Source organism: Zootoca vivipara, chromosome 7 (genome assembly GCF_965207765.1).
Source record: "Zootoca vivipara chromosome 7, rZooViv2.hap1.1, whole genome shotgun sequence".
Taxonomy (NCBI): domain Eukaryota; kingdom Metazoa; phylum Chordata; class Lepidosauria; order Squamata; family Lacertidae; genus Zootoca; species Zootoca vivipara.
In genome coordinates, this window is record NC_142590.1 from 53,103,605 (window position 1) to 53,118,453 (window position 14,849).

Here is a 14,849-nt window from a genome sequence, read left to right on the forward strand (position 1 = left end):
TCTTTTACAACTTGTGTGTGCCCACCCCACCCACCACTTCCCTCCTCCCTCATTACTAAAATGGTCTGGTAAATTGGACCACAATTCAAGTTGCAGCAATATTTAGGTTCTTGTGCTGCTGAATTCGAGGTGTCCCCTGAGAACTACAAACAGCTGTGAACAATCACTTGTGGTGCTCTAATAAGCCTGTTCCCATAATGGCTGCTTTCCACGGTATATTTTTCCTTGGCTTCCCTCTATTAGCAGCATGGGAACAGCAATCTTTTCCCAGCTTGATAGCTAGGCAGTGGGGAAAAGTGGGCACAGCTCTCTGGGGACTTGCCAGGCCATTGGTGGAGTGAAGGAAGGCTCTGTGCTGCCCTCTGGCTGCCCATCCTTGCTCTAGATCAGGCATCCCCAAACTTCGGCCCTCCAGATTTTTTGGACTACAATTCCCATCATCCCTGACCACTGGTCCTGTTAGCTAGGGATCATGGGAGTTGTAGGCCAAAACATCTGGAGGGCCGCAGTTTGGGGATGCCTGCTCTAGATGCTCAGGGTCCTGTTGCAGCCAAGTTTCTAACCTTTGTTAACAAGGAGAGGATCTCTGAGGGCAAACCTCTCCTATTGGTAAGGTGCCAGCAGTGTTGGCCTCCTGTGCTTTGCAGCCCTAGAGCTGCATTAAATGTCTGAGCGTTGATGCTCATGTTCACGAAGCAGACGCGCTGTGTGCTGTTCCAGCAGCAGCTGGGTAGAGAAGAGTAATTGGTTTTGAACAGCTTTTAGCTCCAGGGGAGATTTGGTTGAGTGGCTCCTCTGTGCAGCAAGTTTGTTTGCGCTGGAAGATGTCCCCTAGGACAGCCTCTTGCCCAAGCGCAGATTACAGAACAATTTGCACGTCTCCCATCTATCTACTTGGCATCACTTAGCCGAAGCGGTCACAGGCGAAAGCTGTTAACTCCATGCAGAGCTGGTAAATGAGCCTGCTGAAGCTGCCTAGTGCTGGAACAGCTGGAGATCTCCCATGCCTAGTGCCTAAGACAAACTTGCAAGGATGGGTCTCGGGTTGGAGAAAGAAGTCAAGCTAAGGAGAAAGCTCTTATTTATGCCAGGGCAGCGAGTGGCTTGGGGTAGAGCAGAAGGATGGCCGGCAAGCTGACTGCATCAGTGTCTTGGGTCACTTCTTTTGTATAGCTTGTAGGAAGCAGCAACTGTGTGGTCGTCCTTGGAAAAATTATGAAGGAAATCAGCTTGTCCGAATCGAATTGTTAAAAGTGGATTACGTTAGCAAGGCAGAAATCAAGAAAGCGTTCTTTTATTCTCAACAGATTGAGGTTGAATCCTGACAAGACAGAAGTACGTTTTTTGGGGGAAAGGAGGCGGGTGGGTGTGGAGGACTCCCTAGTCCTGAATGGAGTAACTCTGCCCCTGAAGGACCAGGTGCGCAGCCTGGGAGTCATTCTGGACTCGCAGCTGTCCATGAAGGTGCAGGTCACTTTTGTGTTCAGGGCAGCTGCTTACCAATTTCATCTGCCTCGCCAGAGTGGTGCATGCTCTGGTTATCTCCTGCTTGGACTACTGCAATGCGCTCTATGTGGGGCTATCTTTGAAGGTGACCCAGAAACTACAACTAATCCAGAATGCGGCAGCTAGACTGGTGACTGGGAGCGGCTGCCGAGACCACATAACACCAGTCTTGATAGACCAACATTGGATCCCAGTAAGTTTCAGAGCACAATTCAAAGTGTTGGTGCTGACCTTTAAAGCGCCAAATGGCCTCGGTCCAGTATACCTGAAGGAGCGTCTCCACCCCCATCGTTCTGCCCGGACACTGAGGTCCACGCTGAAGGCTTTCTGGTGGTTCCCTCGCTGCGAGAAGCCAAGTTACAGAGAACCAGGCAGAGGGCCTTCTTGGTTGTGGCACCAGTCCCGTGGAACGCCTTCCCACTAGATGTCAAAGAGAAAAACAGCTACCAGATTTTTAGAAGACATCTGAAGGCAGCCCTGTTTAGGGAAGCTTTTAATGTTTGATGGATTACTGTATTTTAATATTTTGTTGGAAGCCACCCAGAGTGGCTGGGGAAGCCCAGCCAGATGGACGGGGTATAAATAATAAATTGTTGTTGTAACAGGCCAGTTTTCTTAGAGGAACAAGTCAAGCAAGCTGTATTTTTAGATGCATTTGGTTCTTTTCAGTCTTATTTCCTTCACCCAGGAAAGAAGGCAAGAGTGCCAGTTTTAAAAAATGCTTTATTGCAGTATGGTAAAATATCAGTAAGGTACAATTTCCTTAACAGGAGGGTTTCGAGTGACAGTGACTATCTCATATTGACAAACTTTATTCAAAGCTCTAATATATAGTTGGGTGGATGTATCTATAAAATACATTCCTCTTGTCTTCAAACTTGTTCCAATAGACTTATTTATCAGAAATGCTGATAGCACATTAATTATGACTAATCGGCGTAAGCACAATGAGGGAAAAGAAAAGGCAAAAACATAGTAAAAGAGAGGCTTTTTCCTGTTGGCCAAGGTGACAAGGTCTCCAGTGGTGTTTTAGGTAGCATCAGTTCATGTTTCTTTTTCCAGCTGGAGGGTCGAATAATGAAATGCCACTAGAATTCAAAAGACAAAGTTTGCTCCCATTGCTACAGTTCCCCCACACCAAAGGTTTCTAAAGTCTCTCATAAAAGCAGCATTTAGGAAAAACACATACACACCTTTTTCCTGAACAAAACACACAAGAACAATACAACTCTCTCGTCCAGTGCAGTCTGCAGCTCATTATATTGTAAACTCTTTAGGGGAAAGAGATCACTCTTAACCCCCTTATTACTTGCTCAGAATATATTCCGTCTAGCTGGACTTCCTTCTCCTCCATCACCCACCCCTTGCATGTAGCTCTCCTGCCCTTTTGTATTTCTTTTTTGGCAGTGAAGACAGGAGGGATTTGTACATACAAGTATAGCAGCACTTGTTGGGTGTACTCTGATTGGGAATGACCTTGACACTATCAAAGTAAGCAGCCCAGAGGCATGAAGGAGGACGAGGAAGGACATTAAGGCACTCTGTTATATGGCAAAAGGGATGAATCAGGACAACATACCCTACTGAGCTGATCGTGCTCTGTGGCTTTGTAAGGTTTGATCCTTACAATAAATAAAAGTAACTCTGGTCTCACAGGAGTAAGAGAAGGCAACTGGTGCAGCAAGTAGAAATTCCCCCCTTGGGTATCTAGTGAAGAGGGGATTCTCCCCAACCCCCAATGTTTCATATGGAAAGCAGCACTTGACAAGCACCTACAAAAAGCGAGCCAAAACCCACTGATTTGTCCTGAACGGGCTAAAAGACTCTGAAGGGTTAATGGATTGTGCTGCTATTAATAATCAAAGGAGAGCTAAGACTTCCTTGGGACTGGTAAAGAGATTCCAGTTCTGGACTTTAAATATAGCCTGGTCTCTCTCTCTCCCAGGTGCCCACACATGGCTGCATGAGCAGAGCGGCTTCAGCCAAGGACGTCTCAGGTCCATGTTTCAACTTCCTCATGTTAAGGTGAAGGCGGTCTATATAACAAAAGTGCGTTTTCTCTCTCGACACACATGCAACAGGCATGCAGCAAAGATTGGGACAAAACAGCAGTGATCAGCAGCGCGTCCTCCAACAAAGCAAACCCAAACTGAAGAACTTTTGAACTGACGCTAAGCTCACCTATCCTTCCCGAGTGCAAGCATGGCTCAAAACACCACAGGAAGGTCCCCCGATCCTTTGAAAAACCAGGCTAGCAAGGCAGAAACAGTCCAACTGCAAGGGGCCTGTTCCCTTTTGGAGTCCCTCCCACGCCATTCCTCCAAGACCCAAAGGTTATGCTCATGGGGTCATTTTCTCCCACTCCCCTTCTTCTTCAGTGATCACATTGCACAGGCAGAATGTTCCGGGAGGCTTCTTTTCCTGCGTTAAGTTCTACTTGCTGGGAGCTGGGTGATTAGAGGGAGGGGCTGGTCACAGGTTGATGTCTGTGACATCCGTAGGTGTGCTGGTCAGGCTGACATCCTGGCTGTCAGGGTAAGCGGCATCCTTGGAGGGGCTGTACTCTTGCCGAGTCTGTGAGGTCTGTTTCAGGTTCTCTGCTAAGGCAACCTCAATCTGCTCCTGACAAGCTTTCAGGCAGTCCTGGGAAAGAGAAGAGGAAGGGAGTGCTGTTCATTTCCATTTAAATTTTCACTGCAGCAATAACAGAGCTCCTTCAAACGTCTATGCTTTGGTTGGTTCTGAGGAAAGGCTTTTCACTCCAGGGAAGGAGCACATTCACAGTGAATTCCTTCTTCAAGCTTATGCAAAGGGGTTTGCGGGGCAACTAGCATCCTAGTAGAGTTCTGATTATTCTATTATTCTCAGATATGTATGAATGGGAAGGTCTTATAAAGTAGGGTTAAAAATACCTTTTCCTTGTTCTGTATCCTAAGCCTGAAACCAGGCTCAAGCATTCTATATAGGTGACCAGTACCTGATGGCAGAGACTATGCCTCTACTTGAAAAAAATAGTGTTTTGATATGAATTCCAGCAGGTTAAATTACCCTACAGTTGTGCCTCCACACATCTAGCAAATATTGAGTCTGAATGTGGCTTCTCTGAGTCCCTTGGAGCCTTTTGAAAATATTTATTAAAAAATTCAATGGCAATAGTCTCAAGTCTGCAGTTCTCAAGACTACGATGCCCGTTAGATCAGACCAAAGGCTCATCGAGATCTCACAGTAGCCAACATGGTGCATTTGGGAAGCCTGCAAGCAGGACGGGAGAGCAACATCATAGCTGTAACTCTGAGACATGCAACCTCTTTTGTTTCTCCACATTGCAAAATTTAATACGCCTCTACCCTGCTCCTCCTTACTTGCCTTTTTTTCTAACCATAAAAGACCTCAAATGTTGTAATTTTTCCTCACTTAGCGAGTTGCCCTTTTCTGAACATTCTCCAGCTCTATGATACCCTTTTTGAGATGTGGCCACCAGAACTGAATATAGCAGTCCAAGTGCGGTGACAACATGTGTTTGTGTAACACTTTTATGATATTGGCAGTTTGTCAGTCCTTTTTTCTAGTGCCCCCTAATACAGATTTTTCCCCTTTTAGAGCTTCTGTATGCTTGGGGTCAACATTTTACTCAACCAAAATCTTGTTCCCGGTCGGTCACCACCACTTCACGCCTTACAAACTTCTATGTGAAGTCAGCATTTGCCCTAGTGATTATCATTGCTTTTTCTGCTCAGGGCTTGCAAAGTTGTGCTAATCAGCTGATTGCTGGCACTTGGGAAGTCCTGTGCAAGGGGATTTGCAAGCTCTGCATCCAGTGCTTCCCAAGAAACAATAATCAGCTGATAGTCAGTGAGAGGGAAATGCTGTCCACTTTTTTTACCTTTGTGGTTTGATTTCAAACTGCGCAGTCAAAAAGGGAATCACCAGGTGTCATTGTGACATCAGTTGATTGACAAGTGCATTACCCCACCCACCTGTCAAACTTGGCTCATGGGGGGGCTTGGCATGGAGATAAAGATCTGGCCCACTGGCCAGACCCAATTCCCCAACCCTATCCTACAGAGTGATCCAATTTAGTGTGTTTATTTTACTTATATTTATTATGCAAAGCTAAAAACTTCAAAACTGCCAAGCTTGCCTCTTACTTATTTGCAACTGGCACCCATCCTTGTGACTAAGGAATTTAGAAAATGGAAACATTTCCATGGACAAGTAAGGCATTGCAAAAAAAATTCCCTCCCCAAACAACTGATTGCTGTACTAAGTACCTGAAAGATGTAGGGTTTCAACCCTAGCTACTCCACACATGCAATATGTTCAGCCCCCCCATTCACCCACTCCCTAACCATGCAAAGCTTCCATTATAATCTATAAACCTGTCTTAGAATATAAGCCCAAGACCCTTTTAGAACAGTGGTTCTCAATTGGTTGGTCCATGGAACGTACTTGTCAATTGTCCGGGATATCTTCTGACTCTCATGTGGGTCAGAAGACATGTGTCCTGTTTCCCCCCCCCCACATAAACAAAAACTACCACAGAAATATCAAAATTTTCAAACGTAGGGGGTCCATGGCATGGCTTTTGGAAAACGGGGTCTGCACTACTTAGCTAATTGGGAACCACTGTTCTAGAACTTTCTTTGAAGGCTAATTGCTTTTACGTCATAGCACTAGAAAGTATTCAGCAGCACATTGAACCCCACCCCACTTTGAATGCACTAGCCTGCATGTGACTGAGAATGCTACTGCCAAGGCAATTGCGTTAATGCAAGGGGGAATCTTGCCCTTATGCTTGGGAGGAGCTGCATACAGCAACGATTTGAGATGAGGAAACCCCTCTTGTTTTGCAATGAGTCACGGTGGTGAGCCCCAATGGACCCTATCGCTGCTGCACCACCTCCTCTAAAGGCCAGGGTTCGCCCTCTTGCCCCAGCTTACAAGAAACCTGACATTTTGCACTGCAGAGCATCGGGGGTTCTGATTGGATCCCCAGCCAGCTCCCCGAGGCTGGGTCCGTTTGCAGGATCCTGCCACATACATAATCTTGCAAAGAATCCACGTTTAGTTCTTAGAAATTGACAGAGGATGTGGCAAGTAAAAATAGCAACACCCAACACTCCTTCCCCAAGACAGTTCCAGTAACTGTGGCCTCTAAAACCTCCACCCAACAGAAGCCAGGGCTCAGCAAAGGCCATTCTAAATTTATTGGCCAGTTTGTGGGTGCAAGGGAAGGAACGCTATGAAAGGAGGAGGATTGATTAAAGGAATTCAGAAGCACTTGTAAGGGTTTGTGCATGGGAACCAAAAGCTGCTTTTTTTGTGAATTGAACCTTGCAAGTCTGTTTTGCAGAGGGGATTCCAGCACTGTTCAGAAACAGAGGGACTTTTAAGAGCGGTAGAACGCATGTGTTGTATGAAGAAAACCCCAAATTGAATTTCCAGTTTCTTCAGGGCGGTCTTGTACCTTGGAGAGGTGCTACTGCTCAGTGGAGAACAAGGCAGCTAATATCTTTGGCGCCCCAGATAATGCTATCCCTAACCACTGGCCATGTGAATGAGAGCTGAAGGCCAGAAACATATGGAGGGCCATCGGGTTAGCACTGATGAACCGATGGAAGGCATCCTTCTAAAGAACTTGTGACCTTGCAATGTGGCTATGATGAACCAGTGCTGTACTGTATGTCTACAGGAACAGCATGGCCTATTGCCAGGCATAAATATTCAAACTGACCCTCCAAAGCATGTTTCTGAGCTTCTGGAAGTGTCTGGTGAGTTGCAGGCAAGAGATGCCAGCACAAGACATGGGGCAACTCGGGGATGGAGAGTGGGAAGTAACATGCTAGTTAATGTGATGTAACACCAATGAACAAAGCAATTCGTATCTAAATATCTTTATCCTCAGCTAACCCTGAAAAGCAATTAATGAAATGGATGAAACTGACATATTGATAAGAAAGGAAAGCATGCAGGTGTGGGGAAGATATAGGAGGCATAAGATAAGTTCAGATCACACAAGTACTATTCTGCATCCTTTTCGTTTGTGAGCCGGTCTCCACTACCCTCAATCTCACACTTAACTTTCTTTGACACTGAGGACTAGAAACATGAGAACAAAAACTCAAGTCTTGGGATTTTAAAAGTTGTGCCGGGTGATGTGGCTTGCAACAGACAGATACCCCAAACAGGAAGATTGAATAGCTATGGACAGTATGTACAAAGTCCCAGACTAGCAACCTAAACTCATGTTCTGAAGTAGATGCAGAGGGCATGTTCTCCTGACTCCAAGTAAAAATCAAGCAAAACTGGAATGCAGCAGAAATCAAAGATTACGACTGAAGATGTTATCTAGCCTTGAGGATGCATGTTCACTATGGAAGATGAACTGGCAGAGAAGAAAATAGGTACTATCTGGGTCACTGGAACCTGCACAGTAACCAACAGCTCAAGAGGTAACCAGCAAAACAACCAAACCATGAACCCTTTGACTGATATTAGCCAAACTTCTTGGTGGGCTCCAAGCACAGCATCTTAACTGGACTGGTACCTTTGGAGGCAAAACATCATGGAAGCATCTATTAAAATGAAGCAGGCCTAATACAAATACCAGAAAGCCTACCCAGATTTTAGTGATGTATGCTTATTTAATATGAAGTAGCATTTTCACCTCAAGAGGGCCAACCAAGTGAGAACAGTCACAGTTTGAAGCCCCTACCCACTGAACCTTCAGCAAAAGCCTGTTACGCATGGAAGGTGAGATGGCAGGGGACACCACAGTGGCATCTTCACCCCGAGCTTGCCTTCTAATTAACTTCAAAAAGACACAAAGAGCGGAAGAGCAGCCAAAAGGAACTGGGCAAGGGAAAGACCCAACCAGCAAGATAAGCTCAGCGTTCCAACGTAGGCTAGGCCCAAGCTTCTTTGTGGCACCAAGCCCTGGCTACTTTTAGTGCTTCTAATCTGCTCTTTATGGGTCACTTTTGTAATCCTCTCCTCACCTCCCACCTGTTCTCTGCTGTCTTCGATCAACTGTGCTCACAGGACCAGCATTCAAACTCCGCCTCATTCACAGCAGCAGCTTGCAAGCAGCTGACTGCGGGCAATTCAGAGACTAGGGCAAGAAGCCAAAGAAAACCCAGCAAGAGACAAGTTTCTGCTCCACGACTGTCAAGCGGCGACGGCTGGATTTGCGGGAGGGGTCCAATCCCAGAGCCTTTGCTCCGCGCCTTTCAGCTTTTGCCAGGTAGCGGAAGACATGAAAAGCCCAGCTTCCCCCTCCTCTCTGATGCCCCTCTGGCACCCAGGGAGGGCCCTGGAATTTTGCTTGAAATGAACTTCTTTGGACTCCATACTTGCCCCTGACAGGAATCTGACACCATGCCACATGGACAGATGCTAAGCTGGTTCTATTCCTTCCCCATTGGCCAGCCCAATCCCTAACACCTGTCCGTTCAGGTGAATGGCTGTTTTTCAAAGGCCTCCTGTGTACCCGGGACAAAGAGGAGCAATTGATCTGGGACCTCATGCAAGCCATCGGTGGGAGAGCCACCTGCATCATGCAGCCATCACACATTCAGCAGCGGGCCAGGAGCTGGCACGGCACATTTGGGAAACGTGGCTGGGCTTTAGAGAAACCTGCGCTGGCTCTGGACCAAGAAGTGAACACTAGCTTGGGAATCAGGAGGGAAGGGAAGGATAGAGAGGAAAGCCTGCCAACCATGCAGCCTTTGCATTGAGTAGGCGAAGAAAGCCAATGGTGTCTTCCGTTTCTGGAGGATGCAGCCCTTCCGCATCAGACTGGAGTTTAAGAAAGAATGGGCTCTTCTCAATGGATACCCGGACATGATGAAATAAGCTGTTCCGTGCAGAATCTCATGCCAAGTTAAGTAATTAGTCTCCAAGTTGCTGAAAAAAGGTTCATTGTCCTTGACGTCACAAGCTGGAATGGCTGCTCTTACAGCAGGGGTGGGGTGGGGAAGAAAGGCAGCCCTCCAGACCTCTCTGCCAGGTCCTTAGGAGTTTCCTCAGGCCACACCCCTAGCTGGCCCTGCTTTGTATCCTGAGCATTTGCAGGAGTGCATCCTTTAATAATACTTCCTGGTTGTCTGGATGGAGGATAAAGAGGGCTACAAATGTTTGTAGACTATAGCTTGCAGTACAAAAGTGAAATTTACATTCGGTTCCCCACCCATTTTGCCTCTGGCCAGGGCCAGCGCTTCTATGTGGCCCCTGAAAGGCTGTCTATAAAGGGAACACAGCCCTCTGGCTGAAAAAGTTTCCCCACTCTGTCTAATGGGATAACACAGGTCATGGAACTGCCCTCGTGCCACTTCTGGGCTGCCCAGATTTCTCCTTCCCAGGGCAGTCTGAAACCGGTCGGGCGCCCTGGCACGGAGATCGCTCCGGCGCCCCCGCCCTGGTGGGCGGGCGCAGTGCCCTACTGCCGGCCCGGCGCCACCGACACTACCCCTAGAGCCGGGCCTGCTCCTTCCACTGCAACTTTTCACGCTGTATCCATCCAAGGGGGACTGACACATTCCCAAGGGGGAATGTCACAATACATGATACAATAGGGGTTTTCAGACATCTCTCTCTCTCTCCCCTTCCATGCACTAAGTGAGTGAATGAGTGAAAGGAGGACCTGCATCTGCTAGCCCTGTTCCCACCGACCATGCCCTTCTGGTGCCTGCATGTAATAATAAGAGCCCTCCACATGTACAGCTGTGAATTTCTATGGAAAAAGAAATAGCGTATCTGCTAAAACCAATTTTGTTGACATATATTTTAATTTGTTTTAGTGTAACTTTAATTACGGTTCTAAGTACTTAAATACCTGTTTTGACATTGTATTTTATCAACAATTTCCACGTTTTTGTTTTTGGTAAACCGCGAGGGGGGTTCTATTTACAATCAAATGAATTATAAATTTTGCTAATAAGGCACCCTTCTCAGATGAAATGAATGATTTTTATATGGCAAGGGGCCCTGGGGGCTGGTTAAAGATACAATTCTAAGACACACTTACTGCAGAGCAAGGCCAATGAACTAAGGAGGGCCAGCTTCTGCAGAGGATTACACTGTAAGTCACTGGCATGGAGTACGTTAAGGAAATATGCCCCCAAATTGCCTTACCTTGCCACAGACCCTCTTGCTCGATCTTGCATATGTCTGTCCCATTCCCCGTTTTATTTCTCTCTGTTATAATGGGCCCTTCCTGCTTCACAGTGCAGTGCTCAAGATACATGCCCCAGGTGTGCACTTAGGTTATAAAATAAGACAGCAACTTTCAGTCCTGAAGCTTTTCTTCTCAAAAAAGCAGCTACTCCACCAAGATGAACGGAGCAGAGGTTCTCCCCAAACATATGTCTCCTCATGTGCTTTGTACACTTAAAAAAAGAGGTGGCTGCAGCTCAGGAACTTCCTGGACTTAATGCTAGTACTTTTACAATGTATCCTCTAAATATATAAAAGGATGTCATATAGAGGAGGGTGAAAGGTTGTTTTCTGCTGCTCCAGAGAAGCAGACACGGAGCAATGGATTCAAACTACAAGAAAGAAGATTCCACCTAAACATTGGGAAGAACTTCCTGACAGTAAGAGCTGTTCGACAGTGGAATTTGCTGCCAAGAAGTGTGGTGGAGTCTCCTTCTTTGGAGGTCTTTAAGCAGAGGCTTGACAGCCATATGTCAAGAATGCTTTGATGGTGTTTCCTGCTTGGCAGGGGGTTGGACTGGATGGCCCTTGTGGTCTCTTCCAACTCTATGATTCTATTCATTGCTGCAGGTTTTCCTGGCCTTATTAGCTGCCTTGGACATCTAATTAATGTAAAGGTTGGATTGAAATAATCATCATCATATTATTTCATGGCTGTTGTGTGCCTCTAAAACAAAGAGGTCGGCAGGTAGAAGATGCAGCACATTAAGTCCATGCAATACTTTCTGCAGAGATGCCAAATGCCACTTCATAAGTAAAAGCAAGATCTCTGGACTTGGGGCAGATGAAGCCAGAGTAAACTTCCCTTGAGTCAAACAGCAAAATACAGACAGGATCAACTCCCCAGCACCAGAGTCCTGTTTCCCACTGAGCACATACTCACCACCTCTGTGCCAGTAATGCTAGCAAGCAGTTCCGTGAGCTCCTCGCCAGAAAAATCATCGGATGAGGTAGAGAGGCCATGGACTGCTGCTCCAATGCTTCCAGTAGCAATCATGGATGGGGGATACATAGCAAATGTGTAATCTACAAATTCCAGGAGGAAGACGAGAGGGTGTCAGGAGAAAGGGCGACCCCAATTCTTTGCTCACTGCAGCTTCCAGCAAAGGTGTGATGACAGCAGCACCCCACAAGCAAACACATTACCATCAAGGCCTTTCCTGTTGCCCCTGAGAGGTCCTAGGCCTTCGCTTCCCATCATCCAGCTACAGTATCTTAAAAACACGCAATCCATTACACTTACGGAAATAGTTTGCCAACAGAACATTTTGAGCAGGTTTTCCAGGAGTGGCCTGGCCAAGGAACACTTAAGTCCTCTTCAGGCATTTCTCATGTGAAGGAAGAAAGTGAGTTGAGAGGAGCTCCCACCCCCCATTGTGTTGGGGCGTTAACTTCAGATGGACAAATGGATTTTACCATTCTATTTCGTGGGCTTACACATTGCATTCTCATTCAAATCAAACAAAAACAGCACTCTGCAATAGTCTATCAAAGGGAGAGCTAATTATTTTAGTAGCCAAATGCTAGATGCTTCTGTGAGCAGAGTGCTGGGGTGGATGTGTCTTTAATATGCAATGTGGCTTTTTGTGACATATTTCAACTAGGAAACCTTATAAACAATAGTTTGTCTAATATTCATCATCCTTGCCTCTCAGTCATGAGAAACCAAAGAGGTCAAGGGTTCTGGTATCAATGGGAATAAGCTGCGTCTCTCTGAAAAATGACATCCTAAGATGCTACTGATAATTTGTTTAGTATAGCTAGGGATAAAAATCAAGTTCTGTTTCATTTTAGCCCTGTAATTTAACTATGCTCCACCATTCCAGGGAAGGCCACCACATACCTGTAGCACACAATGCAATGAACGTCTGTGCATGCTTCTTCACCAAGTCCACCTTCTGCTGGGGAAGTGAGAGCCGTTGGAGAATATGATCCAAGAAGTCATTGGCTATCACTGACACTAGGTCCCACTTTAGCTTCTCGAGGACTAAAAACTCCCAGTCCTGAATGAAAACACAAGAGAGTGTTAAAACAGAATGGGCCTTTTTGACCAACTTCACACTACAAAACAGTGGTTCAAAAGACACATGATGTATTTCGTAAGACATATCAACAAAAGGTCACAACAGTCAATGATCGGGGATGCAAAGGACCTGCTTTGCTGGGATAGTCCTGTGGAGATAATGTGGAATCTGCTACTATTCATAAAGATAGGAATATATTGAATCCTGTTGCAAGACAGAGATCACACAGTGGCTTGATGTATTAGCCAAAAACTGCAGGCTTCTACAATGCTCCTTTCATAACTTCTGCTCTTAATTAACCACAGAATGCTATGTTGTCCAGACCCAGAACTATGGTTAGTTTAAACAAGCCAGCTTCAGCCACCGTGGTTTTTAGCTGGCTTGTTTGAAAGTAACTGCAGTTAGTATAAACCTCAGTTTGCTGGTCTGGATGACACAACAAACAGGAGTCAAGCAAGAGTGGAGGGCAAACATTTCTGAACTCCCCCTGGCCACATGGCCGGACAGGAGAATGGCCAAACATGAGGCTCACTCTGTCCCATACATGTCATACAGAACTATAGTGAGTGTGACATGAGAATGTGGCCTATTGCTCTCTGCCCTCTTCCGCCCTTTAGTTGGAACTGCAGGCAAGTATGTCTTCTGCTATTGCTCATGGTATGCAGTGACCACTCTCTTCCCCTCTACATACTCTCCTAAGGAATGAATTTACAGGTTTAAGGAGAAAGCAGAGCTATACAACATCCAAACCCACCCATGATTTCCCATCTAAGCACAGAATACAGTCAATTAGACACATCAAAGTGGACTGGTGCACTAGCCCTGTGGAGAGCAAACTTCACTTTTGGCTAACATTCACCAGTCCATGATGCCCACAGAAACTCCGTGATGCAAGGTGTGCATGTGTATTTTAAAATTATTATTATTTTAATTATTATTAAGACCCAACACCTCAGAAGTTCAGGTGCTTTGGGGGTGAGCAGCAAGGAAGCTGCCTTCCCCTTTTGCTTAAAAAGGTATCCCGCTTTTATCGCCTCCTTCCACTTGTAGCAATGCCAGTTCATGGCAGTTTCCAAACTGCTTTAGTTGTAGGAAGAAGCAACCCTGGCAAATGGAAATGGAACAGAGGAGCTACTGCACTTTGCTCAAAACAGCAAACATCCTTTTCCTGAACTTTCCCCTGACACTTCACAGGCTCAGTTTGGGTCACTTAAAAGAAAACAACCGCCAACACAGAACAGAAAGCGGAGCATGCCGGACAGCAGTGATGTTACATAACTACCACTGCAGTTCTTCAGATAGAGACAGGGGACCTGAATGCTTGCATAGCTGTGAATAGAAAGCCCCCACCCCAAACACCCACTTTCTCCCTGAGGGAGAAAAGCCATTTAAGGGAGAAATTGTGGCATTCTGCATGCATGTGTCTCCTCTCCAATTTGCCCTATCAGCATATTTTGTGCCTAAAGCCCAAACTGCATTCTAAACTCAAGAGAGCTGGATCCAAACTGAGTACGTTGCAGTTAGATCCCATTCGCTTCAATGGGAACAAGTCGTGTTGATTTTACTGGGGCCCCAAGGGCAACTAATTTACTCTGGATCAATCCCAGAGCGATTCAAGAGCAGTTTTGCATTTCTTCTGTATCAAAATCCCTGGAGGGGGGAAAATACAGACCTGGGCAACTTATGTAAAATTTGCACATGAACCCTTCTGAATCTTGGACAGGGCTAAACACACAACGTTCTGGAATATACTCGGCGCATGCCTACCCCTGCTTTCTCATCGGTTTTTTTTCTACATCTTTTTCCATGGGACCCTTAGTTTACTTTCAATACCACAACTTCCTCTATAGACATTTCTCAATAGGCAGCCGATGAGCTGCATCAGGCCTCTAAAGCATCTCCAACTGGCTCTCTGGTTCTTGCCTGCCTTCACCACCCATTTTCTTTCTCCCATGTTTCTCTGGAAGCTTGCAGTGGCTGCCACTAGGCCAGCTCCAGCCACCATGTTTCCTACAGCTGCACAATCAGCCACTTGGGAGACATGGTGGCCAGGACTGGGATAGTACTGGTAGCAGCTACCGTAAGCCACAGATATATGGACAGCAC

The 14,849-nt window shown here is 46.2% G+C and overlaps 1 protein-coding gene across 2 annotated transcripts in view; it reads right to left on the reverse strand.

The window, feature by feature from the left end:
- Positions 1-2,212: 2,212 nt before the first annotated feature.
- CCND3 (cyclin D3) overlaps positions 2,213-14,849 on the reverse strand; it is an 80,344-nt gene continuing 67,707 nt past the window's right edge. For both annotated transcript variants that reach the window (XM_035121863.3, XM_035121862.3), the window contains 3 exons: positions 12,563-12,722; positions 11,603-11,745; positions 2,213-4,149 (listed from right to left, as the gene is read on the reverse strand). In XM_035121863.3, the coding sequence (XP_034977754.1) occupies positions 3,979-4,149; positions 11,603-11,745; positions 12,563-12,722 (474 nt within the window). In that variant the 3' untranslated portion in view covers positions 2,213-3,978. The remainder of the gene's footprint in view (positions 4,150-11,602; positions 11,746-12,562; positions 12,723-14,849) is intronic.